At 49.1% G+C, this 26,654-nt stretch overlaps 1 protein-coding gene across 1 annotated transcript in view; it reads left to right on the top strand.

The window, feature by feature from the left end:
• GLDN (gliomedin) overlaps nucleotides 1-20,137 on the top strand; it is a 66,622-nt gene extending 46,485 nt beyond the window's left edge. Inside the window, exons 5-10 of the mRNA XM_036116600.2 lie at nucleotides 10,229-10,366; nucleotides 12,761-12,889; nucleotides 15,575-15,658; nucleotides 15,757-15,882; nucleotides 16,861-17,011; nucleotides 19,628-20,137. Coding sequence (XP_035972493.2) covers nucleotides 10,229-10,366; nucleotides 12,761-12,889; nucleotides 15,575-15,658; nucleotides 15,757-15,882; nucleotides 16,861-17,011; nucleotides 19,628-20,105 — 1,106 coding nt within the window. The 3' untranslated portion in view covers nucleotides 20,106-20,137. The remainder of the gene's footprint in view (nucleotides 1-10,228; nucleotides 10,367-12,760; nucleotides 12,890-15,574; nucleotides 15,659-15,756; nucleotides 15,883-16,860; nucleotides 17,012-19,627) is intronic.
• Nucleotides 20,138-26,654: the final 6,517 nt, after the last annotated feature.

Raw genomic sequence — 26,654 nt, 5'->3', positions numbered from 1 at the left:
GAGCCGTGAGAAGCGGGGGCTGGTGCAGGGCCTGGCAGGAGCCTGCGGGCTGGGGAGGCAAGTTCTGAGGGGCCCTGAGCACCAGTGCTGGGCCATGCATGGAGAAGGCCTGGAAGGTGCACCGACGAGAGCTAGCACGAGGCATGGTGGGGGCTCCAGTGCAGGGGGTAGAGCCTCCCCAGGAGGCTTCCGGGGAGGCCAGGCTCTGAGCCACTGCAGACGGTACCGACTCCACCAAACCCTCTTGTTTATTTTCAACCTCTTAGCTCTGCGACACCAACTCACCTAGACAGGCCCTGCGCTAGAATAACTACTAGAGCATTCTTCCAGATGGCGCAGTACCCTCTTCCAGCACCTCTGCTCTTCTAAGCACTTTAAGTGAGAACCAGCGGAAAGGGAGAAAATTGTTAAACGGCTCTGCCACTTGGTCAAGCCGACATGCTCATGTTCCGGGCGAGCAGCCTCTGTGAAGATGGGCCCACACAGGCCAAGTCAGCTCAGTCCTCAGAAGGCCAGCCATTCCAGCTTTAATTACGGAGCAGTAATGGATCCTTACATGTTAGATAATAATCATAATTATAAATGAGCATTGGCGTTGAATAATGATGGCCATCAGGGTGCAGACATTTGATTTATCCCAGAAAGGCCCCAGAAATGTAATCCAGTCCTGAGGATTCAGCAATGAATATCCTGAGGGCCAGCTATGAGGGGGAGGAAACCACCATGGTTCTTTGGGTATGGAACAGGTGGGAAAGGGGTGACTTACAGATAGATCCCTGGCTTTGGAGAGGTGTGCTTGATATGCAGCCCACGACCCAGTGAAGCCAGAATGGAAAAAGTTCATTCATCTTTATAACACCTATTTACGTGGCAGGTCCTGTTCTAGGTGCTGGAGATCTAGAAATGAAAAAGCTGACAAAATCCCTACCTTCATGAAACTCACATTCCAGTCTGGGCAGAGTGGCCATAACCAAGCTAAATAAGTAGGAAAGGATCATCTGTTACAGAGGACGCACAGTGTCAAGAGAGGGAATAACAAGTGTGTGTATGCGGCTGGGGTGGGGGGTGGGGTGACTGCGGATTGAGAAGCCAGCTAAGGGCCCCTGAAAAGGAAGGGAGCAAACGCCTGGAGGAAGGGAGAGAGGGAGCCAGGGGCTATGGGGGGGGGGGGGGCGTTTCAGCAGAGTGTGTGAGGCCGGTGTGCCCATGGGGTCTGAGGAGCGGCAAGGCGGCCAGGGCAGATGTGGTGGAGTCAGAGCCAGAGAGATAGCGGCCAAGTCAGCTAGGCCCTGGAATCGTAAGGACTGTGGCTGGTACCGGGAGGGAACTGGGAGGATTGGCAGCCGCGCAGAGAGCTAGCTGCCCTGCCTCACCCGGCAAGCACCCCCCTGCACCTGTGCTGAGGGAGGTGCGGGAGGGCGGGGGAGGCAGCGGTGGAGCACTGAGAGGGGGCCAGGGTCCGCTCGCCAGGGGAAGGGACCAAATCCTTGGTCTCCGGGAGATCCCACGGGACCTCCAGCCGAAGACGCCGACCCTCCTCTGCAGCTGTCTCCCCGTGCAGGAGGCCTCCGGGCGTCAGTGGCATTAGAACGAGAAGCGTCCGCTAAGGCTGAGCAGAGAAGTTGAGTCACTAAGGGCCCGGGCCGTTGTCCATGCCCCGGGCCAGGGGAAGGGGAGACCACCACCATCCTAGACGTACAAACACAAAGACTGTCTGCCGAGCCTGGTTCTACGGAGAGGTTGTTGAAAGCAGGGCTCCACCATGGGTCAGCTCCACCCCTGCCCCAGACCCTGAACCCCAGCACGAGGGCCCGGTCTCCCTGCCAAAGCCCTAAAGCTGTGTGTTCCCTCCTCTGCTTCCTTCCTTCGCCCGACAGTGGGCTCACATCCTACCCAGCACACAGTGTTCTTGCAGGGAGGAGAGAGCAGAGCTGGTCAGGAGGCCTGGGCTTTGTTCAGCGAGCACTGAGAAGCCACTGAGGGGTTGCAAGTAGGAGAGAGTGACAAGGTCAGGTCTGCTTTTCTAAAATAACACTGTGGCTGCCTTGTGGAGAGCACACTAGGGGAGCAAGGACAGAAGGAGGGAGACAGTTCAGAAGCTACTCAGTGCACAGGTCGAAGGGACGGCAGGCCAGGGGGATGGAGAGACCAGTGGAGTTGAGTGATATTCTGGGGGGAAATCAGCAGTACCCGGTGGTGGGTGGATATAAGGAGGAAGGGGGAGGGGGGCCCCAAGACCGACTCTGAGATCTCTCTCCCTGATGACCGCTCTGTCCTGAGGAAGGGAGCCCCATATCAACTCAGGTTCAGGGAAAGAAGTGTGGCTCAGCATGGGATGTGCTGAGTTTGAGGTGCCCTGAAACGTCCAGGAGGAGATGTCGGGGGCCTTGGAGATGCAGGCAGGTCTCTAGTCAGAGGAGACCCTGGGGCTCGAGGTATACGGGAGGGGCCACCTGAGGCGGTGTGCATGTGGGTGTGAGCACCGTCCTTCTGGAGGGAGCTAACAGAAGAGGAGGGCCTGGGTTCAGCCCTGAGGAGCAACAACGTCTAATGACCAAGTAGGAGGGGGATGAGCCAGCAAAGGAGGCCAAGAACGGGACTGAGTAGCAAGAAGACCAGGACAGGGTGGGAACATCTGTCAGCAAACATTTAGAGAGCAGGTTCCAAGCCCTAGTGTGGAAACAAAACAGATGCAGCCCCTGGAACTTTAAATCTTTGGTGGGAAGGCACAAATTAGAAGTCAATAATGAAACATATCTGCAATCACAACATGAGATACCCATTTGAAGGAGAGAACAGGGGTTAAGAGATACAGTACAGAGAGGGAGGGTCACGGAGGTAAAGTCTGAGGTCAGACTTGAAGGATGTGAGCAGGCAGAGGGTGGCCCAGGTGGAGTGCAAGGCACCCACAAGGGCCTGCCAGGTGTGGCTGGGGGAAGGGAGACGTGCAGAGAGGCCTTCCAGAACCTTCTGACTAGTAGTATGGGTCTCCTGTTCAGCTCCAAGAAGGCACTGCAGGGTCTCATACAGGATGTGACCTGCTGGGCCAAGGTCATGACTGTGGAGAAGGAAGCGTTGTGATTCTGGCCGAGAGTTCCAGGATCCATAGTGGTTTGCCAGGCAGGGGTGGGAGAGAGGAGGGGTGGGCGTGCATTCCAGAAAGAGAGAACAACAAGTGCTGTTTCTAAAAACAGGAAAAAGAGCCTGTGTTCCATAGAGACGGTACTCAGGCTGGACTCTGCCCTCTAGCAGTGATCCTCTGAACAATAGTGTGCAAATAGCTAATATCTATTGTCAGGCATGCTACCAAGTACTCTCTATACTTATCTCATTTGGTCTTCAAAACCACCCTCAGGAGATGGATATTTTTGTTGGCCATATTTTTTCCAGATGAAGAAGCCCTATCTTTCTGTTTCTCAAACAGGCCATGCCCACCCTTGCCCCAGGACCTTTGCACTGCTGTGCCCACTGCCTGGAATACTCTTTCCTTGCCCTTCCCGCAGCTGGTCCTGGTGCAGGTCTCATCTCTATTGCCACCCCTCTTCAAGTTCGTCCCCCACCTCTGTGTCTAGCCCCTGCCTCATTCCCTGTTCTGTCAAAATACATATCCCTTCCCGGAAACTCTCTCCTTGCGTTTGCTTGTTGATGAGCTGACAGTCTGACCCCCTAGGAAGGATGTGAGGTCCATGACAGCCAAGCCATGTCTATCTTGCTTAGTCCTAACCTCCAGGGCCTGGAACACCCAGCGAAGGGGGGGGCAATAAAGTCCATGTTGACACGAATGGACATAACTTGTCCACTGTCACAAAGGTAAGAAGTGGAGGAGGCAGGACTTGAAACCAGGTCTCTCTGACTCCTGGACCCCTGCTCTTAAACACGACTACACTGAGCTTCCAGGCCGGGGGGTGGGGGGCGGGGGGGGCTGGCCCCCAGCTGTGAGATCGGCACCCCCGAGGTGCCACAGAGCAGGAGCCGATGGGAAGGAGGCCTGGCCTTGGGAGCTAGTGCCATTAACTCCTTCAGGACGTAGGGCGGCAGACCCCCTCCAGCCTGAGCCTGACGCTGAGCCTGACGGGGAGGGCCAGGAGGCAGGACATGTGCAAGAATATGCAGCTCAGTGAGGAACAGCCTGGCAGGCAGAGTTGATTATGCACCTCTTAGTTCCTGCTCTCCAGGCAGAGGAAGGAGTGGAAGGAGTCCCCGAAGCCCCTGCCTCAGTCCCCGACCGGCTCTGAGGCCTTGGGCAGGTCCCTTCACCGTTGAGCCTTGGTCCCATCTGTAGACTGAGGAGGCCGGGTTCCCACAACTCTAACATGGTTTCCAATTTTTAAATAGTCTGCTCTAGTGCTTGTCCATGAAGGAGAGACCATGTCTTACATATTCGGTTACCCGGCGCAGCTCTCTCTGGGCCCAGGTGAAGCTCAGTAATTGATGACTGAAGACTGCACGCACGCGTGCATGAATGAGAAGGGTAGTGCACACTTTCCGTGCATGAGGGCTTCTCGTCCAGGGAAGGAGAGGCCGTATCTTACACACAGCTACTGAGTAATAGCTGCTTACTCTGATCTGAAGACTGCCTTCTCCTGACAGCGGGTAGGACCGCCAGAAGAGAAAGCTGAACTTCCCTGTGCACAGAAGGGACAAATAGGGCCCAAATAGGGCAGAAGATGGGTTGTATAGTAGGGCTAAGTGTAAGGGACAAGAGAGAGGAGTGTGATCAATGTCTTAGAAATAATCAGAGGGGAGCTATGGAGGGCGTTGCCGGGGTAGAAGAGAAAGGCCTAGCCTGGAGGGACTGTTAGTGAGACTGCCCCTGGATGCTGGAGGGGACCCTGGCTAGGTGCGTGTCTGCAGGAGGCAGCGGGGAGCCACTGTGGGCTCTTGAGGAGATGAAGAACCTGATGAAACCAGAGTATAGAGCTCTAGCCTAACCGTTGTTTCCGGGAGATGACCCTCGGTTTCTGACCTTGGCAGAACTTCTTACCTTTGCGACAGTGGACAAGTTATGTCCATTCGTGTCAACATGGACTTTATTGCCCCCCCCCCTTCACTGGCTGTTCCAGGCCCTGGAGGTTAGGACTAAGCTGAGAACAACAGTGGAATAGCATGGCGCCGGAGCCTGATGGCATGGTTTGGGTCCTGGCTCTGCCACTTACTAGCTGTGTGCCCTTGGGCAAGTTACTTAATCACTCTGTGCCAATTTCCTCATCTGTAAGATGGGAACAATAGTAGTATCAACCTCATAAGGTCATTTAGAAGATTAAATGAGAGATATGTATAGGGCTTCGAATACGGCCTGACACATAGTGAGTGCCCTATTAGTGTCAGCTATTGTTTCCAAAACTTGGTTTTAACCCAGAAGGAAAGCTAAGTTGAAATGCCTGTATTCATTGGAAAACACTGACTTAGACGCGGAGAGAAGAACTAAAGAGACTTAAATGTGGTCAATTTTGCAACTGACATCTATGAAGTTTGACATTCGATTGCCTCAAAACCAAGCATTTGCTTTTTTTTTTCCATCTGTCTCTCACTTTCTCACTAAGGGTTAATACTGCATTGTCTTCTCTAAAAATCGAATCCTCATGCAACAGAAATAAATGCCCTCCTCTTTATTCATGCCAATCTTGGGACCGGGTTTTGTGTGACACCCCCCTGGCCCCCTTTCGCCGCCCTGCCTCAGTCAGCGACAGATGGTCCTGCCAAAAATAAGCCGTCCTCCCTCACCCCCTGCCGTGAAGATGCTGAAGTTGACCCCAGCAACGTAATGCAACCCCCAACTCTAAAGCTGGTGAGATAGTTTGTTTTGAGTGCACGCCACGGGGGAAGGAAAATAGCAGAGAGCCACTCCTAGCAGACGAGGCGGGCGAGCAGAATCCGGCCTTTTTTCTCTGCAGAATGTGCTGACTCGAAGCCTGCCAGGACTCACAGGGGATGCACTGTGCGGGGGGCCGGGCCGTGCACCGTGTAACAGCGCTGCCGGGCGCTGCCGAGTCAGGCCAGGGAAGAAAGTGCCCCCCTCCCCGCCCCGGGGGTCCTCCGATAGTGAATGGGATCGGGTGGTGCTATACCTCCGAAGTCCCACGGCCAGGGCACGGCCAAGGTGGGACAAGAGGAAACTGTCAGAGGCATCGGTCAGGAGAGAAAAGACAGACTCTATGGAGACAGAACATCCCCCGCCCTTTCTTACTGAAAGCGGAAAAACGATCATGCAGACCCAGCTCAGAGTCAAAATACTTTTTTTTTTTTTTTAAGATTTTCTTTGTTCATTTGACAGAGATAGATACAGTGAGAGAGGGAACACAAGCAGGGGGAGTGGGAGAGGGAGAAGCAGGCTTCCCACAGAGCGAGGAGCCCGATGCAGGGCTCGATCCCAGGACCCTGGGATCATGACCTGAGCCGAAGGCAGACGCCCAACGACTGAGCCACCCAGGTGCCCCTCAAAATACATTCTTAAGCAAAGGTCTTTAACATCTTTAGCTTTAGAGCGTCACCCCTGTGGGGGCAGCATTACCACAACTGCATTCCGGTAGGAACGTTTTCCTGTCTCACACACGGCTTTTTTGAGAAAGAAAAGGCACAAGCGGGAGGAACAAAGGGGAAATCAGATGCTGATGCGGAGAGGCTCTTTGTGACCAGGATAAATGCCTGAAAGAGAAAAGCCCGAAGTAACTAGAAGACACCCTTTCCCTGAGCACTGCAGAATCCGGGTCATGTGAAACCTTTAGAAGGTATCGGTTATCCTCGGCGCATTGTGCGGGCCCGACTCTATGGCAACGTTCTCGTCTTTTGTGTCCTGCAGATAATGTGCCAAATTGCCTATTTAAAATCCCAACAAAAGGACGTCTTCCTATGCAGAGGCCCCTGATTAAGGGCTCTTCTTGAGTGAGTGAGCCACTCTCCAGCAAGCTGTCCTAACAGCCGTGGGCAGGGGTGAGCCAGGGCACGGGCCTCGGGTGCCGCGGCGAGGGAGGCCCGCCCCCTGCCCACAAGGCGTGGCTTGCCATCTGTGTGAGTGCACCACGCCCAGCACGGGCCCCCGCAGGGCGGAGGGGCTGCCCTGCTCCTCTCCGCTCCTCTCCCACCGGGTCCCCAGCCCCTCCGTCGGCGCGCGCCGCCCTCTCACTCCTGCTCAGGGGCTGAATGTCATGGTTGGCATGAAGATGCGGTTTTTATGGTTGGCGGCAATCTGGCAAACACGACTTTGTGCGCCACGTTGTCTAACAGTGATCAACATTTGAAGGTTCTTGAGGCCACTGCTGTCCTCCTGGGGGTGGTCCGGGTATGGCCCCTTGAATTGGGAAGAGCAAATGCCACACTGAGTGTGTATCACTTCCCCGGCATGAAGGAAAGGTGCTGAGAGCTCCAGGTGTAGGTTTGAGGGAATATTGCCTCTGGTGGCAATGCAGAATCTTCTGGTATGATCTGTGATGTGATGGGATGTAATAACCTCCCTCCCCACCGCGGACAGGACTTGAGAAGAGCCGTCAGGCAGCGCAGAGAGGCTTCTGGGCTGGGACGTGAGGTTAATCTGAATGACCTCCAAGTTGCCTTCCAATCCTGAATTCTCAGATTCTCTTGGGACAGTGATTTTGGAATCCTATGGGGCTGGTAGGAAGCGGGGCTGGGGGGGGGTCCAGATCTTAAAATCTCAACTGTTAATCTAGAGGGAGGACAATCGCAAGGCTGAAAAGATGACAGGGAGTAGGGACTGGCCAAGTCGATGAGCATAAGAGTGGGGCTGTGGGCACTCACTTAGCCAGAGCCTGTAAGAAGGAACATGGCCGGGGCAGGGGCACTCCTGGGTGTTCAGTCGGATAAGCCTCTTATCCACACTATCACCATCCCTCTTAACGCTTATGCTAGAGCAACTTTACCCGTGAGCTCAGGTCATGATCTCAGGGTGGTGTTATCGAGCCCCACATTGGGCTCCAAGCTCAGCGCAGAGTCTGCTTGAGATTCTTTCCCTCTTCCTCTCTGTCCCCCTCTGCCCCTCCTCTCTCTCTCTCTCAAATAAATAAATAAATATCTTTTTTAAAAAAAAGGCAGTGGCTTGGGGACGGGCAGGGTAATTAGAAAAGAAAATGAATGGATCCTAAGCCCTCTTGGTCATAGAAGTCGAGAGGAACTAAAGGTCTGTTTTGCACTAAAACATGCCTCTGGCTCTTCCTTGCTGCCTGAAATCTCTGCCACTTTGAGCAATATCTCCAGGAAACTGTTGTGAGAATGAGCATGTAGGTCCTGCAGATAGGGGACTGTGTTAATAGATTCATATCTGACAATACCTCTGCCCAATATTAGGCAATCCCTTTCCTTCTCAGGGCCCCAGGGTCCCTGAGTGCTTAGGAGTTCTAGTAGCTTTTTTATAGGTTCCGTGAGATTTTCTACAAAACAATCAGCTATCTGCAAATAAAGACAATTTGAATCCATCCTTTCCAATCTTTCTTTTCTTTCTTTCTTTCTTTTTCTTTTTCTTTCTTTCTTTCTTTCTTTCTTTCTTTCTTTCTTTCTTTCTTTCTTTCTTTTTCTTTATTGCACTAGTTGGGACCTCTGGTATCATGTGAAATAAAAGTGATGAATATTGATGCCCTTGTCTTGTTCCTGATCTTAGGGAGAAATCAGTTAGTCTTTCATCACTAAGGAGGAGCTTAGCTATAGGTATTTTTATAGAGGTCCCTTTTCAGATTGACAACGTTTCTTCCTATTCTTTGTTTGATGAGAATTCTTATTAAGAATGGGTGTTACTGAGCAGGGAGCATTTGCTCTCCCTCTCCCTCTGCTGCTCCCCCTACTTGTGCTCTCTCTCTCTCTCTCTCTGTCAAAAAAAGAAAAAAAAGAATAGGTGTTAAATTTTATCACATGCCTTTTCTGCATCGGCTGAGATGATACGATCCTTTCCTTTCTTAAACTGTTACTGTGCTGCATTACATTCACTAAACGATTCAAATCGTGGACTCTATTCTGGCAGTGACTACTCCCAGCTGTTTAATACTTCCGAAGCTGGTTTTTAAGCTTAGTTATGATGGATCCACAGCAGCCTTGACTCTTGGGCTAATTTAGCCTCACTGCTGAGACAAGACTTTTCCAAGGACTTTACCCAATATCGCATCATTTTCTGAGATCTCCCTGCTTTGCCTGGTGGGAATGAAGCCCTTACCCTGGGCAAGCACTGAGAGTTGTATAGTGAACTTCCTGTTTGTTCTTGCCCTGCCTCGTAGAGTTTCACCCTGCAGGTCATTACTCAGCCAAAGACCCAAGGAGACCCCTCTGAAGTTCTCCAGAGCTCCGTCTGCACAACCACCTCCTTCTGCCTCATGAACCCTAGCCACCTCTACCTCCCCAGACTCCGGCTTTGGTCTCCTCACCTCAGTGAAATGGCAAGGCTCTATTTGGGCACCACTCCTTCTGCTTCTGTCTGGAAACTACTTGCCAGCAGTGACCAGGGCAATCGTATCATGCACCTCGTTTGCTTCCTTCCTCCCAGGGATCAGAATGCTGTGTGGTCCATAATGCATGCTGAGAGGGGCCATTGCCTAGACTCTTACCCATGTCTAGCCGACAGGGGTGGGTCCGCAGTTCCTGGAGTTATGGCTCCCCGGGAACAGAAGCAGACAGTCCACTTACTGCATTTTATCCACACTATCACCATCCCTCTTAACGCTTATGCTAGAGCAACTTTACCTGTTTTGCTCTTTTGATGAAAAGCATTTTGCCCTGGAATGTCATAGAATCAGATCTCTGCTGCTCACTTAGTGGCCTCAGTGATGACCACGGTAAGCCTGAGCTCCAGCTTCTCTACAATGAGAGTAAGGATGACCGAGCAACCTACCGGTCCAGTAGGTTGTGAGAAAGAAACCAAGAAGGCAGGGGACAACACCCACCCTTCCGGGTGCCACACAGAACCCTCTGCGCGCTCCGTCCTTCCTGCGTGGCAAACTTCGGGTCAGGCCTTACCTTCCTTCCGCTCTTGCTGCGATTGCCCCTTTTCTGGTCCACTCCTCTCCAACCTGTTGGCCCAGCCAAAGGTCCCTAAAATATTCAGAAGAGCCACCTGGAAATACTAGTCTTTAATGAGTTTATATCATGCTGCTGACCTAAAATGTCAGCAACAAAGACTTAGGTATTTGGTTGTTGAAGGTCCTTCACCCTAAAAGTACAGTGTACAATATTACAAAGTGGTGTACCAGAATTTCTTGCACTACAGGCTAATAAATCATTTTCCTCCCCTCAGGGCTGCCTGGAGCCACAGGAACTCCAGGGGAGAAGGGAGACCCTGGTGAGCTGGGCTTGACTGGAAATGAGGGCCCAGCAGGGCCAAAGGGTGACAAAGGAGACAAAGGAGACGTGTCCAATGATGTGCTCCCCACAGGTAAGTGGCTGGCACTTGGGCCCAGAAACCGGCCTGGTTTTTAGGACAAAGGCAGCTTGGCTTGGGTCTTCTCTCCTTATCTGCTTTATGTGCCCATCTGCTTTGCAGCATGTCTTAGGGTTCTATGCTTTCAAAAAGGAGAAAACCATGCATGTTATCACAATGTTGGCGAGACCAAATCTCAGATGTAAGCATAAGTAGTTTAGATAATTCCAGTCCAAACATCATGGTTAGATTGAATGAGGATGAAGGGAACTTCCTTTTTCCAAATATCTATTAAGTCTAGCACAATCTAGAACAAGACAAGTAAGCAAGCAATTTAAGATACTTCAGAGGACAACTGACAGAAAACTCCGACATGTTCTTCACAGTCCAGGTAGGGTCACCTTCAGATCTTTCTCCTAAGCCTTTTGACACAGAATTGGAGCAGACATCGTAGCTGATCTCCTTTTTCTGGTTTCCAGCCCAGGCTCAGAGCAGACAGTTGGCACCTGGGAGGGGCCGGGGGGTGTAGAGATAGCAAACCGCAGAAAGACACGGTGGAAAGAGTAGGTGACAGCTGATGGTCATGGACGAGGAAGAGGCAGACGAATTTTATAAGCACAGTACTTCAGAGACCACTCATATCATAAAAATATAACTATCCTTATGTATTCAATAAATATTTTTGAATGTCAAAGAACACCATTTATGAATTAGCAACTTTGCTAGTAGCTGGGAATATGAAGATGAAAGTGAGTGAGACAGGACATCTGTCCTGAAGAAGCTAGGATGATAAATGGTCAAGAACAATGACCCTAGGGGCGCCTGTGTGGCTCAGTCATTAAGCATCTGCCTTCAGCTCAGGTCATGATCCCAGGGTCCTGGGATCGAGCCCTGCATCGGGCTCCCTGCTCTGTGGGAAGCCTGCTTCTCCCTCTCCCACTCCCCCTGCTTGTGTTCCCTCTCTCGCTGTCTCTCTCTCTGTCAAATAAAAATTTAAAAAAAAACCTTAAAAAAAAAAAAAGAACAATGACCCTGAAGCAGTCGCCCATCTAGCCACTCAAAATGTGTTGAGCACCTACTGTTTGCCAGGTACTGTGCTAAGACCAAAGCTCAAATTATGGTTAGCATGCTTTGTTTCTGAAACAGGGAGGTTGCTATGCAAAATACATAAAATTTAAGAAGTCTTTTGACAGCATCAAATATAGGTGAATATACTTTGAAAATATGAGACCATGTTATACTTCAGTTATATAGGAATCTACACATCCCAAATACCGCACTCCCCTACGCTACCGAACAGGTGAGGGGTGTTGACAAACCATTCAGGAAAGCAACATCCTTGAGTGTACCCCAACTCCAGAGAGCAGGCAGAGCTCGGTGTCCCTAGGCCAGAGAGCAAACAAGGCATATGAGGGTGGATCATATATGCCCTGCCTATAGATGTCTGCCCCTTTCAGCATGGGCTTGGACTTGCCTCTGGCCTCTGTGACTCCGGCTTGCCCATTCTAGAGAGACTGGAAAGGCTTATTTGGTCTGGCTGGGAAGAGGCAGCTAATAAGGCCTGAGATCACCAGTCAGCTCAGGACAGGTGGGTAGAACCAAAGGGCTAAATGGCCCAGCCTCATGGCATCCTTGTGAATGCTCCAGACAATAGCACATGGAAAGGACTGTACCCATGCACATTGGCCATCTAAAGTTAGAGCACTCACGCCAGTGACCTCAGTGGATACTCCCAAGGCAAGACAGGGTGGATGAGACTCAGTCTGGAAATGAAGAAACAGGATCGGAGGGTTAAGCTGCCTGCCCAAGGTCATAGGCTGGGCCGGCTGCCCTGATCTCTTCTACCACACAGAGTGGTGCTTCTCATACCTGGCAGCGTATGAGGAGGCTTTCAAAAATACAGACGACCAGTCTCCCCACCATTTTGACCTAATTGTTCTGTGTGGGGCCCCAGCACTAGAATTGTATGAGAGCTCCTTGGGTACTCAAATAAGTAGTCAGGGTTGAGATCCTTCAACATGGCAGTGAAATGAGCGTGAGCTTTGCTGTGAGACACCTGAGACACAGCCTTGTTCCCCGTGGTGACCTCGGGCAAAGCACTGAACTTCCCCAAGGCTCGGGTCACTGAGGGGCTACTAATACCACCTCACAGAATGGTTGGGAAGAACAATGGGTGGGAGATTTGTAAAATTCTTAGCACAGTTCCTGGCACAGGGTTGGAACTCAACGTCTGCTATGGGTGCATCCTCAACTTTGCATGGACGAGTGCTAGAATACAGTTATGTCTGGGAAGGGGGGCTCAGCCATCCTCCCTGGAGCTGCTCATTCTCCTTTCCCCTGGGAGAAACCCATCTCTGTTTATGGCTCTTGAATCGGTCTCTCACCCCCACCCCCCTTCTCTCTCTCCAGGTGCCAAAGGTGACCAAGGCCCACCTGGCCCCCCTGGACCTCCGGGCCCTCCAGGTCCCCCAGGACCCCCCGGAAGCAGAAGATCTAAAGGCCCTCGGCAGCAAAACATGTTCAATGGCCAGTGTGCAGGTCACCAGCCCCTGCCCCAGGGATCCTACCTCTTTGGCTAATGATCCCAAATTCTCAGGCTTCACCCAGGCTTTGCAACCAGATTTCTTAAATGGAGGGAGGAGATTTTGCCTAAACCGAGAGTTCTCCCTTGCACCAGGCCGGTGGGCTGCTTGGGCACTCTGCCCTGGGGGTGAGAACTTATAGCAGGTTTAGAATTGGGCCTCCCATACCCTCCCCTCCTCACCCTCCTCTCATTTATCCCCAGACTATTCCTCTTCCTTGCCAAACCACCATCCCTCTCCCCTGAAATAGTCTCAAAGGCTAAGTCATTCACTCTGGGAGCGTGAAGGGCTTGGCTAATGCTGGGAAGACGAGGGGGAGGTTCAGCTTGGCAACCTCCCCACGGTACTACGGTTCTGCCCTCACCACCACTATGCTTTGCGTGCTGACCACATGTGGGGCACGGTGCTAAGTGCTTAGTTCGTTGGATGCTCACAGCAGTGCCACGACATGGGAATTGGTATTGCCACCAACTTACAGATCCCAAACTGAAACACCAAGGAGCTCTGTAGCTTGCCCAAGGTCACTCAGTTAGTAAGTGACAGAGCTGGGATTCACGTCTGCCTGGCTCTAAAGCTCTGCTCTTAGAGCATCTTCCTTTCAGAGATGGAAATTCACACTTTTAGACTAAGCCAACCAAGGGCAAGGGACGCCTGATCTCTGAGAGGCCAAGAGGACTTGTTTGTGGGCCAATCGGTGACAGAGGTGGCCATGGGACTGAAAGCTAATTACAAATGAAGGGCCATATTAATGAAAAATACTTCTGAGGTGCGGCTAGAACTTCTCCCCAGAGAGGTGACCTAGGACCCCTCACCTGCTAAGGCCAGGAGAAGGTACAACTTGATACCATGACTTCAGTGGGAAGCAGAGAGGAGGAGGATCCTGCCTGGAGTTTCTTTCACACTTGCTGGGGATTTCACTGCCACTTCCCTAATTGGTCTTTCATTTTGTTAGGTGCCCTCTTCTTTCGGGAAGACATTTTGGGGGCACACTCAGCCATCAGAGTGGGCGAATCTGTGCTTCCAAAGATGTCACCCTACCCCACCCCCCAGTCAGTGGAACCTGATTATAATTCTGCCCAGCAGTTAGCACCCTGCCCCTTCACTGGCGTTCAGCACCGCCCCCTCCGTTAGTGGCAGCTCTTTGTTCAGCTGCCCTTGGAGAATGAGCTGAGCGGGAACCTTCCCTGGGACAAGAGGGGGAATCTGACCTGAGCGTTTGCAGAGTCCCAGTTTGCCATAGGCTGTGTCAGCCAGGACACGGGTGCTTGGAGAGGCACCTGCCCCCGCCTCGCCTGCCTACTAAGAGGCTGGTCAGCAGGGGCTGGGCCTCAGTGTTGTGAAAACTGCTTTAAATGAGAAGCCGTAATCTTCCACTCTGCCTCCTAGAAATGAGTCCTCGGTTGCCAGGCATCCTGCATCTGAACTTGGCCTTCTCGCCTCCCAATTCCATTTCTTTAAGCCCCCTCCCGCCCCCACAGCTTTAGAAGCAGGTTGGTACAACATGAATTAATGAGAGCCTTTTCTTCAGACTAAGAACAGGAGGGTCTCTCTGTCCCTTTCCTGGCAAAACCCACGTTCCTGAACAGAAACTCCAGATGAAACTCCAAGGTGGCAGGATTGCATGTGGGGGAGTAATCACACTGTCCCCAAGACTGCTCTCATCAGGGGACAAGAGGACTTCTGGGAAACACAGGCTCATAGAGTACAGGGGGTCCTGCCCTTTATTTTACTGATAGATTATTCTGTGAGCTTCCCTTGGGACAATGGACGTGTCCCTAACACCTAACTCACAGGTGATTTGAATCCTTCAGAATTGGTCTAGGCAAGTGGGCTGAACTCCAGAAAGCTTGATTTGCCCCAGTCCTTCTCCCCAGCCAGTCCACTCTCTGTGTCTTCACACTGGCCACCTTCCTCCCCTCTGTCCTGCTTCTGCCAACCCGAGAAACCTCTTCACCAAAGGTCTGAATTAAGCCCGTCTGTTGAAGGGAACAATTACAACCCAGGTAGGATGACTTCTAGCTCAGATATAGCCTCAAACCAACTGTGAAGCAGGCGCCTCTCCAGGACCCATGTCCCATAGACCTTAAAGCCAACACAGGTGGGAAATGGTGGAGAGGAGCTCAAACATCTCTGGGCTCCTTCTTCCTCTGTGGTTCCTCCCTTTGCAGTCCAGGAAGACAAGGTAAAGGAGGCCACCCTATCATGAGGCCCCATCAGCTTCCCTGAAAGTGTTAATCCTTCCAAGAAAATACAATCCATGATAGTGATACCACCTGGCCTGGGGGGCCAGGAAAGTGTCAGTACGGCTCTCCACTCCCCCCATCCCAGAATGCTGAAGGCTTGAACAGGCCACTTTTTCCCTTTGACTGACCTCCTCTTGGGATTGCATTATTTTAGCAACTGTGATTATGGAAAGCTTGTTGGGAACTCCCCAAGTGGAGGGTGGGGGTGGAGTGGGGTTGGGGGGAATTGGAAGTATTTGACTTGTTGCTTAAAAGCAAGCAACTAAATGGTGGGCCTATTGTAAGGGATGCTTATAGGACTAGAGCCTGGGGGGAAGTGGGGAAAGCACCAGTTATAAAGTTACATGAATCTCACTGTGCCACCTGCATTTGTTCTGATGATTGCATTGCTGTTGTAGGTGAGACATGCGCTACACCGAATGACGGTACGTTGGTTGGAAAGGCTGATGAGAAGGTTGGGGATCACCATTCTCCACCAGCAGGTACATGAAGCAAAGCGTCTTATTTTGAAATTCAGAAACTGGATGCCTTAAAGCCATAGCTGGTAGATGAGTGATTTTCCTTTCTCTTCCTTTGGTAGAATCCGTGATCGCTTCCATCGGAAGTCCAACGCAAGTCCTGAAAGTTAAAGAGACATTTGGGACATGGATAAGAGAGTCTGCAAACAAGAGTGATGAGCGGATCTGGGTGACGGAACATTTCTCAGGTACCTTCCCTTGACAAGGAGGCAGATCTGCGTGGGGGTTGTGCCCTCCATTGGGTGCCTGCCTTCGGGCTCATTCTATGTCTGCGTGTCTGAAATCCACGCTGACTGGCGTCACACAACTGCTCTTTGGTTTCCAAAGCACAAATGAGCAGGCAGCACACTTTTCTCACTTGAGCCCACCGGGGACAAACCTTGCAGGTCAGGTCCCAGGGGCAGGACCAGGGCGCTCCCAATATGGCTTATCCAGTTTTAGGCAAAGTACCCAGAAAGAAACAAATAGCATTACGATGACAGCATTATAAAGCCCGAAACCATACTGTGGAATCAATGCCAGAGACAAGTTCTTGTGCACTGTCCATCTTTCTTCGAGCTCTGTTGGACAGAGAGCCCAGGAGAGAAGGTGAGGTGCCCTCTGGCAGGCATACTGCCTCCAAACATGACCCCGCTTATGCGGCCCCAGACGGACTGGTCAGGGGTTCCCAGCGGTGGTAGCAGCAGCCTCGTTCCAGAAGGGGTCCGGCCATACTCACTGGTCAGAGCGATTGCTGAGACACTGCCCCATTTCCTCAGGGCTCAGTGACTGCCTAGATTAACAGCTGAGAAGGACTCTGTGGCTCAGAAGGAAGGAGGACCAATCAGTTAGCAGTGGCAGGACAGGGAGAGGGGACTGCACAAGGGCCAAGTATTCGCTGTTCCCAGTACAGGCCTCTGTCGGTCTGATAGAAGATTTTATAAACAGTCTAGAGTGGTCTGGGAGGGAGCAATGCAGTTGTCCTGGGAGGAGCAAAACCAACTCTGTGGCTTCTGCCTTGGAAGGTCAGTTCAGGAATCCAGAGAAGAGAATTGGCCTTGGAGTCTGGGAGTCTGAGACTCTAACCTGGACACGGACCCTTGCAAGACCCCTCACTCTCAACTTCCGTCCTTTTAACTCCCTCCCCTGACTCACTCCCATGCCTGTCCCTGGCTTCTCCCCTGCAGGCATCAGGGTGAAGGAATTCAAAGACCAACCCTCCCTGCTGAATGGCAGTTACACACTCCTGCACCTGCCGTATTATTTCCACGGCTGTGGGCATGCCGTTCACAACAACTCTCTCTACTACCACAAAGGAGGCTCCAACACCATAGTGAGGTGAGTCCCTCGGGCCGCCGCTGCCCTCCTCATGCATCGCAGACAGCACCTGTGTGGTGTTTCAGTTAACTGAGAGCTACTTAGGGGTAGGGATCCTTCTGTCCCCAGAGCCTGGCACACAGGGGCCAGTCAGGGTTTGCTGACTGAATGAACCACAGGACACAGTGAGTGAGCCACATGACCCCGCCCCGGGCTGGGGTCTGCCGTATTGCTGGTGGGGACACCAAGAGTAAGTCAGAGCCAGAGAGAAGTAGATCTGGCGTGATAAGGGTTGCCACTTTCTTATCCTTTGAAAAAAGAGGCAGGCGGAACCTAGCACTCCCCCGTCAGGAAGGTGTCACCCCCCAAAGTCAGTTGTATTCTGAAGAACTTGAGGTGTGAAGAATTCCACCTCACAGCTCAGATCATTGAAGACTAAAGACTGAACACAGTGCAAAGTCAGGTGCCTTTTTTCTTTTAAAGATTTTATTTATTCATTTGAGACACAGAGATACAGAGAAAGAGAGAGAGCATGAGCAGGGAGAGAGGCAGAGGGAGAGGGAGAAGCAGGCTCCCTGCTGAGCCAGGAGCCCACTGTGGGGCCTGATCCCAGGACCCTGGGATCATGACCCGAGCCAAAGGCAGACACCTTACCGTCTGAGCCACCCAGGTGCCCCAAAGTCAGGTGCCTTTGTGTTCAGATTGATCTGTCGTCCTGATGGAGCCCTGGCCAGGCCACCTCTCTTCCTCTTTGCTCTCCCAAGGGGTAGGGAGGTGGCCACCTGGGTAGACTGAGCCATGTCTTCCTGGCTCCCCAAAAGAACTGCTAAAATTCTGTCTTTGTGGCTTAAGAAGATACCAAGTTCTGGGCTTTAGAGGCAGAAACATGTCATCTTGGGCAAATCAAGAAAGCAGGGACCTCAGTCAGGTTCCAACTTTGCCTACTCACTCCATGGCCTTGGACAAGACACCACCTCCCATGGTCTGCAGGTCCTCAGTAAGAGTGAGAAGATGGACCAGAGCCTCTGCAGCCCTCCAGCAGCAGCCCTATCTGAAATAATGCCAGTATTATGAAAGCCATGGTCCGAGTCATTCAAAACAAGAGATAAGGACCTGCAGGAAAACTGGGTCCCTCTTCTCTCACCCTCCACCCCCTTCCCCAATGAGGCCCAGCCACAACAACCTTGTTGGCATTGGACGGTGGGTTAGGCTGGGGACGGGACACACATCAGCTGTGGCTGGAATCATCCCCCCCTTGGCCTCTCATTCCCCTCTCCCAGCTCCCCCATCATTTCAACATCTCCCTGGCTACCTCATTTGGACAGTCTTGTGCTAACAGAAAACAGCAACCAACCCACCCCCTGTTTAGAAGCCAGAACTCCCCAGACACACTCCTTCCTGTGCCCTTTCTCCTCATGTAATCCTACAGCTCCCTATTGCCGACGGGCTGTGTTTACATAGGGATGAGGGTGGCAAGGGAGTTCTGGGGTGCATGAGCCCCAGAAAGAGCATCAGCCACTCTAAGAAAGAGTGGCTTCTAATGAAGCTTAGCACGGGTGATGCCCTGCTTAGGTCTGTCCTGCAGCCCTGCTCTCCACCAGCCACAAGTAGGGGGTCAGGGGGTCAGGCTGGAATTAGACCCTGTTTCTCCTGCAAGAGACGAGCCCCTTCAAGAAACACAACCGCCAGGCACCAATACCAGAGCAATGGCCATCCTGACCTCCAGGCATTCAGAGGACAGAGAAGCCCGTGAGCTGAGCTGGGCAGGCAGGCTCTTCTCAAGCCCTCACTTGCCTCTGGCTTTTTTTCACACTTACTTCAGGGTCTCCTAAAAGGCTTCCAGCTCGTGAGGCTCCAGTGCACAGCCACGGCCCCACTGTCCTCATTTCTTCTGCTGCTCAATGGCACCCTCTTGTGTTCTTCTTTTCTTTTAGCCTAATGTTCCCGAATTTTCATTCCTGGAGTTAGGTAACTTTTGAATCACAATCAACTTTTCTGATCTGGTCTGGGTGTGGAGTCTGCCAAATCAGACAGCCTCCAGGAGCCGAGGGCAAGGGACTCCATGCTGTAGCTCAAGTTATCCAATCACTTTCCTGACGAGAAAACTGACTTCAGGGCCGTGACTTGGCTACATCTCTTCTCAGCTGCCAACTTCCTGCTTCATTTAGACCGCTGTGACATGTTTGTCTTAAAAACTCCAGCAGGGGGTAGAGGAAGAACCCCCAAACATGCAGTTAGAAAACTTAAATTCAAACTCTGGCTACTTATGTTCCCGGGCCAGTCACTTCTCCTTTCTCATTTGTAAAATGAAAAGACTGGACTAGCTCATTTTTTAAGGCCTCCTGCAGGTCTAAGAATCTTAGAGGGGGCATTTCAGGAGGTTAGCAAACACCTGAGGAGTCATGAGGGTAAGGAATGTTCCTGGGGTCCCGTGGCTCACAGGGGGACGCTCAGATGGAATCACCATCCTTGACATCCTTGACGCACAGAGCATTGTGGGTAGACCAGTATAACGGGCATGACCTAGAACTTAGAAATGCAGAGTCCCAGGCCCCACCCAGTTTAATAGAGGATAGCCACAAAGCCACCATTGTCCGCAAAAATGCTGACTCATATCTGCCTTTTTACACATTTCAGATTTGATTTTGGCAAAGAAACATCCCAAACTCTGAAGCTTGAAAATGCCCTGTATTTTGATCGAAAATACCTCTTTGCAAATTCCAAGACTTACTTCAATTTAGCTGTGGATGAAAAGGGCCTTTGGATTATCTATGCTTCAAGTGTGGATGGCTCGAGCATTCTTGTCGCCCGGTTGGATGAGAGGACATTCTCTGTGGGGCAACACATCAATACCACGTACCCCAAAACCAAGGCCGGCCACGCCTTCATTGCCCGAGGGATCCTTTATGTCACAGACACCAAAGATATGAGGATAACATTTGCTTTTGATTTGTTAGGAGGGAAACAGATCAATGCTAACTTTGATTTAAGAACTTCCCAGTCTGTTCTTGCCATGTTATCATACAATATGAGAGACCAGCGTTTATATTCGTGGGAAGATGGCCATTTAATGCTTTATCCTGTGCAGTTTTTGTTATCTACATTAAACCAGTGAGGAGATGCATTGCTCCCCCTCAACAACTTTCAGATGTTCTCTGGCATCATTTATATCCCAACATAAATCTTGTCTCTAGGGTAACCAGGTATTTAGCTGTCATAATCTCATGACACGAGTGTTGATATGGTCAGGGAACGCCCCTTAAGTTCAGATTCCTTCAGGGAAAATAGCAAAGTCGAAGTCAAAGTGGCTGAGATCTGGTGATTTCTCCACAGACTAGCTGGGCAAGTTACCCCTCCCTCTTTGGGCCTTGTTTTCCCGACCGGTAATATGAAAGGGCTGGTGAAGATGATTGGCAAGAATTCCTCTACCTGCAGGAAACTCTGTGATTCTTGGCTGTTGCTATTCTCACAACTGTTCTACATTTGGTTTTGGTTTGTGGGTATTTAGCCACGTGCTGAGCAAATTTACCTCCGAATTTCTAAGCCCAATTACTTGAGCAGTGAATTCCTGAGTACTGACTTGTTTTCAGGGCCTTGGGAAGCCATGTGGACCCTTTCAGGCTGCGGAGGGACCAGACTGCCGATAATTTATTGCCTTTCCCTGCCTCCGCACCTGCCACCCCGGCACAAGAATGACCATTAGCCTCAGCTCCTGATTGCCGCTCCAGGATTAGCAAAAGCCAGGCACAGCTACACGCTCGGGTTTGCTAATGAAACAGAAACAGGCCCTTCCAGGCTCCTGTCCGGCTCTGATCATGCTGATTTGCAGCTGTAGATAAACGTTGCCTCCTCAGGTGCCCCGGGCCGCTGCTTCCACAGCCACGCCTCTGCTCTCAGAGAACGAAATCTTGTGTAAGTAGGCATGAACGTGGCTAGCGCCACGGGAAGCGCTGGGCAGTTTTCGGGAGAGGCGCCGTACGTGGCTGCTGTCTGCAACGGGGACGGACAGCCTATGGCCCTGAGACCGCGCACGCCCACGGCGGCTTTCTGTAAGTTGTGCCGGAACGCAGCCGCACGCCTCAGCTTCTGTATCCTAGTTCGTAACTACTCCCGCGCTGCAAAAGCAAGGCTGAGTCGTTGCAAAAAGGTTGAGTAGGGGCCCCTAAAACACTAGACCCTCTGGCCCTTTACAGCGAAAGTTTGCCCACCCCTGATCTAGGATACAAAGTGAGCCTGACTGTTGGGCTTATTCACCGGGGGCCGTTTGTTATGTTTTGTTTTGTTCCACACTGAGAACGAATAATTGATACGGTTTGAGTGTTTGGTCGAGGGGAAGGGTGAGAACAGCATAAAATTAAGGGGCCCTCCCCAAAAGCAGTTCATAAACTGTTCTTTCCCTAATACAGTTTTAAAGGATGTGATCGGGTCCCCTTGGACACCAGGAGAAAAATCCAGCTGCACTTGCACCTGAATGCCTTTAAGTATATATTTTCTGCCAAAGCAGTTCTTCAGACACTCTGCAGCCTGGGGTCCAGGCAGGGCTGCCAAGAGGAGAGAGGAATCTGGAAGGTTACTGGGGTCCCACAGCCAGGAAGGGGACCTAGGGATTTTTCATCACTTTGCCTTCACTGAATTCATGTGTGTGCAGGAGGAGAGCTACGCCTGGGGGATCCCCCCCCTCGAGTTCCAATTCGTACTCAGTGGCCCTGAGTTGTGGCTTTATACCGTATTAATAGAAGCATTTGAAAACTTAGGGGCTATACACATTTGAATATTTAAATCTCCCCACCCCTGAAAACACTTAGGCAGCTACTGGGAACTTTTGTTGTTGTTGTATTCTTAAAAGAGCCGATATTTGAAACTTTTTCTCCACTTTTCTATCAGATTGGTTGTCATAGCAGCATAGCTTTGAAAAAAATACTTCAGATTCATGTTAAGATCAAGGTGTCTAATGAATACTAGTCTTCTAGTTAAAGTATTTAAATATATGTGTTGCTGTTTCTGGACACAGGGGACCTGGATATGAATATAGTTTCATAGTAATAGTGGTATTAGTAACAGTAATATATACAATACTAATTGTATATATGGTCGCAACCCAAAAAGGTTATTGAATGAGCACATACTCCTTTTAGAACAAATTTTTTAGAAACCTCAGTCTTGATATCTGAGCTATCCTGGCTCCCTTAATTGTGGGGATAGAATCATATACTTACTGCTAGAAAAGCTCATTCTGGGATTTTTTTTTTTTTTCACATGGCAGAGTAATATCAGGATAAGGGAGTCTGACAGAGGTATAATGGGTAACACCATAATATGGTTGGAAGTTTGTCTTTACAGAGGAGAGGAGATTTTTTTAAGACTTGAAAAACTTAAGATTTTACTCATTCTTGCCTGCAAGCACTACTTTATTTAAAGAAAAAAAAGGTTTGGGCTCACCGCTAAAATAGAACTAATGTTTTTAAGTCAAGATATCAGTTTAGAAGTTTACACTGTCACTTATAATCAAAGTTGCTTTAAAGCACTTTCCAAATATCTGCACTTCTGATGTCAGAATCAAAGCAGATAATGCTCTAATTCTTCTTTAATCTAAAGTAGATAGCTTTCCTCTGGAAAGTAAATAACACCGTCCTCCCAACCTCAACTGTAGGCCGGACCCTAGTTCAAAACATTTTCTCTCAAACTGATAACGTGTCCTATTGAAGCCGTGCAGGCACTCACGGTCTCAGTGTATCACTAAACCCAGGTGTTAGGACAGAGAAACAGCTCTGGGGTGAAAGTTTTAAAATGAGGTGTTCTGGTCTTCGCCTCCCCCCACCCAGTCCTATTACCTTCAAGGCAGCAAAGTGAAGGGTCAAATGAGACCCTACGATCCTTGAAGAGCCAGGAGTCCTTTCCCAAGTGCAGAGGACATGTGAGCCGTGACTATTTGATGTCAGACCATCTGAAGAAGCACGTGATTGGGCCTTTCCGTTTTCAGCCTGCTGCTGGGACCTGGTGGAGTGTGCTATTGAAAGCCACGATTTCCAGGCTGTGACCACAGATCTGAACCATTCTGAGCAACAAATGAATCATGGTGAATGGCTCTTTTTGGTTGTCATTTATATAACGTTAGCAAAGTAATCACTGCTGAATACAATCACATGTTGAAACAAGTGTATTCTTATTTTTCTCTCTTGTTAATTCACATGTCACGTTTAAAAAGAAAAAGTAACCACCAAAAACAATACTCTTGAAGAATGACATTGGTTTCTTCTCTGTTGAAACTCTTGCAATTTGCTAACTCCTTCTGAAAACAGAAGTCATTGCTGTGGACTATGTGTTCTCTATAGGAAAACATGAAAACTCTGTAAAACTACCATGTAGAACGAGTCACTAGAATCAGAAGCAGATAAATGCGGTGGAGATCTGCTAATTTATTGACATAGGCTAAGCAACTTGAAAAGGACATCACCTTTTGGCCTAAAAATAAAAAAGGACAGATTTTTAAAAACTGACTTTGTGTGAATTGGGGCAGGGATCTTCATCCCTCAGCGTCTCTGTTTCTTCTGTAAAATGTATAACAGTATCTTACTTCCTCGGATTTTTCTATGTGAAATGAGAAATGCTACGAGAATTGTACAATTCTTGAGAAATTACTGTTGTTACTTTTACAGTTTATCCCTGCGAAGAATCAGAGTGACCCTGTTGTTCTCACAGCCTGATTCAGGGGCTGCAGAAATGGGTCCGGGCCACAGCATCACGGTTTCTGTCTGCTGGCCTGTTCGATTAGGTAGTTAACACTTCATACCAGCACTGAGCAAAAAAGGATTCTTGGTTTTACAACAAATTTACAATAAAACTGGCCCATATAATGAAAAATGCTGTTTGAGAACCTGTTGCCATGACCCATAGGGCTTCTTTCTAACCTCCCCCTAAAGGGTCTGTGCTCCTGGGTAGCCCGTGCATGCACTGATGAGGACGCTTATAAATAAAAGATTACAAAGCAAAAAGAAAGAAACACCCATAAAAAAATAGTAGTCTTGCCACTTCGTTTTTTTTTAATTTAAATTCAAGTTAGTTACCATAGCGTGTGGTATTGGTTTCAAGGGTAGAATTTAGTGATTCATCACTTACATACAACACCCGGTGCTCATTACATCACATGCCCTCATCACCCAGTTACCCCATCTCCCCCACATCCCCTCCAGCAACCCTCAGTTTATTTCCTAGAGTTAAGAGTCTCTTATGGTTTGCCTCCCTCTCTGTTTTTATTTCATTCTATTTTTCCTTCCCTTCCCCTATGTTCATCTGTTTTGTTTCTTAAATTCCACATGAGTGAAGTCGTATGATATTTGTCTTTCTCTGACTCATTTTGCTCAGCATAATACACTCTAGTTCCATCCATGTCGTTGCAAATGGCAAGATTTCATTCTTTTTGATGGGTGGAATATTCCATTGTATGTACATATTACATCTCCATTCATCAGTTGATGGACATTTGGGCTCTTTCCATTGTTTCACTATAAACATTAGGGTGCGTGTGCCCCTTCGAGTCAGTATTTTTGTATCCTTTAGATAAATACCCAGTGCTGGGTCGTAGGGTAGCTCTATTTTCAACTTTTTGAGGAACCTCCATACTGTTTTCCAGAGTGGCTGCACCAGCTTGCATTCCCACCAACAGTGTAGGAGGGTTCCCCTTTCTCTGCATCCTCGCCAACGTCTGTTGTTTCCTGAGCTGTTAATTTTAGCCATTCTGACTGGTGTGAGGTGGTATATCATTGAGGTTTTGATTTGGATTTCCCTGATGCTGAGTGATGTGGAGCAATTTTTCATGTGTCTGTTGGCCATTTGGATGTCTTCTTTGGAAAAATGTCTGTTTATGTCTTCGGCCTATTTCTTGATTGGATTATTTGTTCCTTGGGTGTTGAGTTTGATAAGTTCTTTATAGATTTTGGATACTAGCCCTTTATCTGATATGTCATTTGCAAATATCTTCTCCCATTCTGTCAGTTGTCTTTTGGTTTTGTTGACTTTCCTTTGCTGTGCAAAAGCTTTTTATCTTGATGAAGTCCCAATAGTTCATCTTTGCCCTTGCTTCCTTTGCCTTTGGCAATGTTTCTAGGAAGAAGTTGCTGTGGCTGAGGTTGAAGAGGTTGCTGCCTGTGTTCTCCTCTAGGATTTTGATGGGTTCCTGTCTCACATTTAGGTCTTTCATCCATTTTGAGATTATTTTTGTGTTGTAAGAAAGTGGTCCAGTTTCATTGTGCATGTTGCTGTCCAGTTTTCCCAACACCATTTGTTGAAGAGACTTTTTTCCATTGGATATTCTTTCCTGCTTTGTCAAAGATTACTTGACCATATAATCATGGGCTTATTTCTGGGCTCCTTATTCTGTTCCTGTTCCATTGATCTACGTGTCTATTTTTGTGTCAGTACCACCCCGTCTCGATGATTATATTTTGTAATATGCCTTGACGTCTGGGATTGTGATGTCTCCTGCTTTGTTCTTCTTTTTCAAGATGACTTTGGCTATTTGGGGTCTTTTCTGTTTCCATACAAATTTATGATTGTTTGTTCTAGTTCTGTGAAAAATGTTGGTGTTATTTTTAATGGGATTGCACTGAATGTGTAGATTGCTTTGGGTAGTATAGACATTATAATAATATTTGTGCTCCCAATCCATGAGCATGGACTAGCTCTCCATTTGTTTGTGTCATCTTCAGTTTCTTTCATCAGTGTTTTATAGTGTTCAGAGTACAGGTCTCTAAGAGACACTCCTTGGTTAAGTTTATTCCTAGGTATTTTATTATTTTTAGTGCAGTTGTAAATGGGATTATTTTCTTGATTTCTCTTTCTGCTACTTCATTATTAGTGTATAGAAATGCAACAGATTGCTATATATTGATTTTGTATCCTATGACCTTACTGAATTCATGTATCCGTTCTAGTGGTTTTTCGGTAGTCTTTAGGGTTTTCTATCTATAGTATCATGTCATCTGCAAAGAGTCCTCCTTGCTGACTTGGATACATTTTATTTCTTTTTGTTGTCTGACTGCTGTGGCTAGGACTTCCAGTATTATGATGAATAAAAGTGGTGAGAGTGGACATCCTTGTCTTGTTCCCAATCTTAGGGGAAAAGCTCTCAGATTTTTACCATTGAGTATGATGTTAGCTGTGGCTTTTTCATATATGGCCTTTACTATGTTCCCTCTAACCCTACTTTGTTGAAGGTTTTCATCATGAGTGGATGTATACATTGTCAAATGCTTTTTCTGCATCTACTGAAATGGTCACATAGTTTTTATCCATGTGAGGTATCACACTGATTGATTTGTGAATATTAAACCCACCTTGCATCCCAGGAATAAATCCCATTTGATCATGGTGAATGATTTTTTAAATATATTGTTGGATTCAGTTTGCTAATATCTTCTTGAGGATTTTTGGATCTGTGTTCTTCAGCGATATTGGCCTGTAGTTCTCTTTATTTGTAGTGTCCTTACCTGGTTTTGGCATCAGGGTAATGCTGGCCTCACAGAATGAATTTGGAAGTTTTCCTTCCTCTTGTATTTTTTTTTTTTTTTTGAATAGTTTAAGAATAGGTATTAACTGTTTTTTAAATATTTGGTAGAATTCACCTGTGAAGACATCTGGTCCTGGACTTTTGTTTTGGAGTTTTTTG

Source organism: Halichoerus grypus, chromosome 8, assembly GCF_964656455.1.
Source record: "Halichoerus grypus chromosome 8, mHalGry1.hap1.1, whole genome shotgun sequence".
Taxonomy (NCBI): Eukaryota; Metazoa; Chordata; class Mammalia; order Carnivora; family Phocidae; genus Halichoerus; species Halichoerus grypus.
Note: the sequence above shows the minus strand (reverse complement) of the source record. Positions and strands in the feature narration are given on the sequence as shown.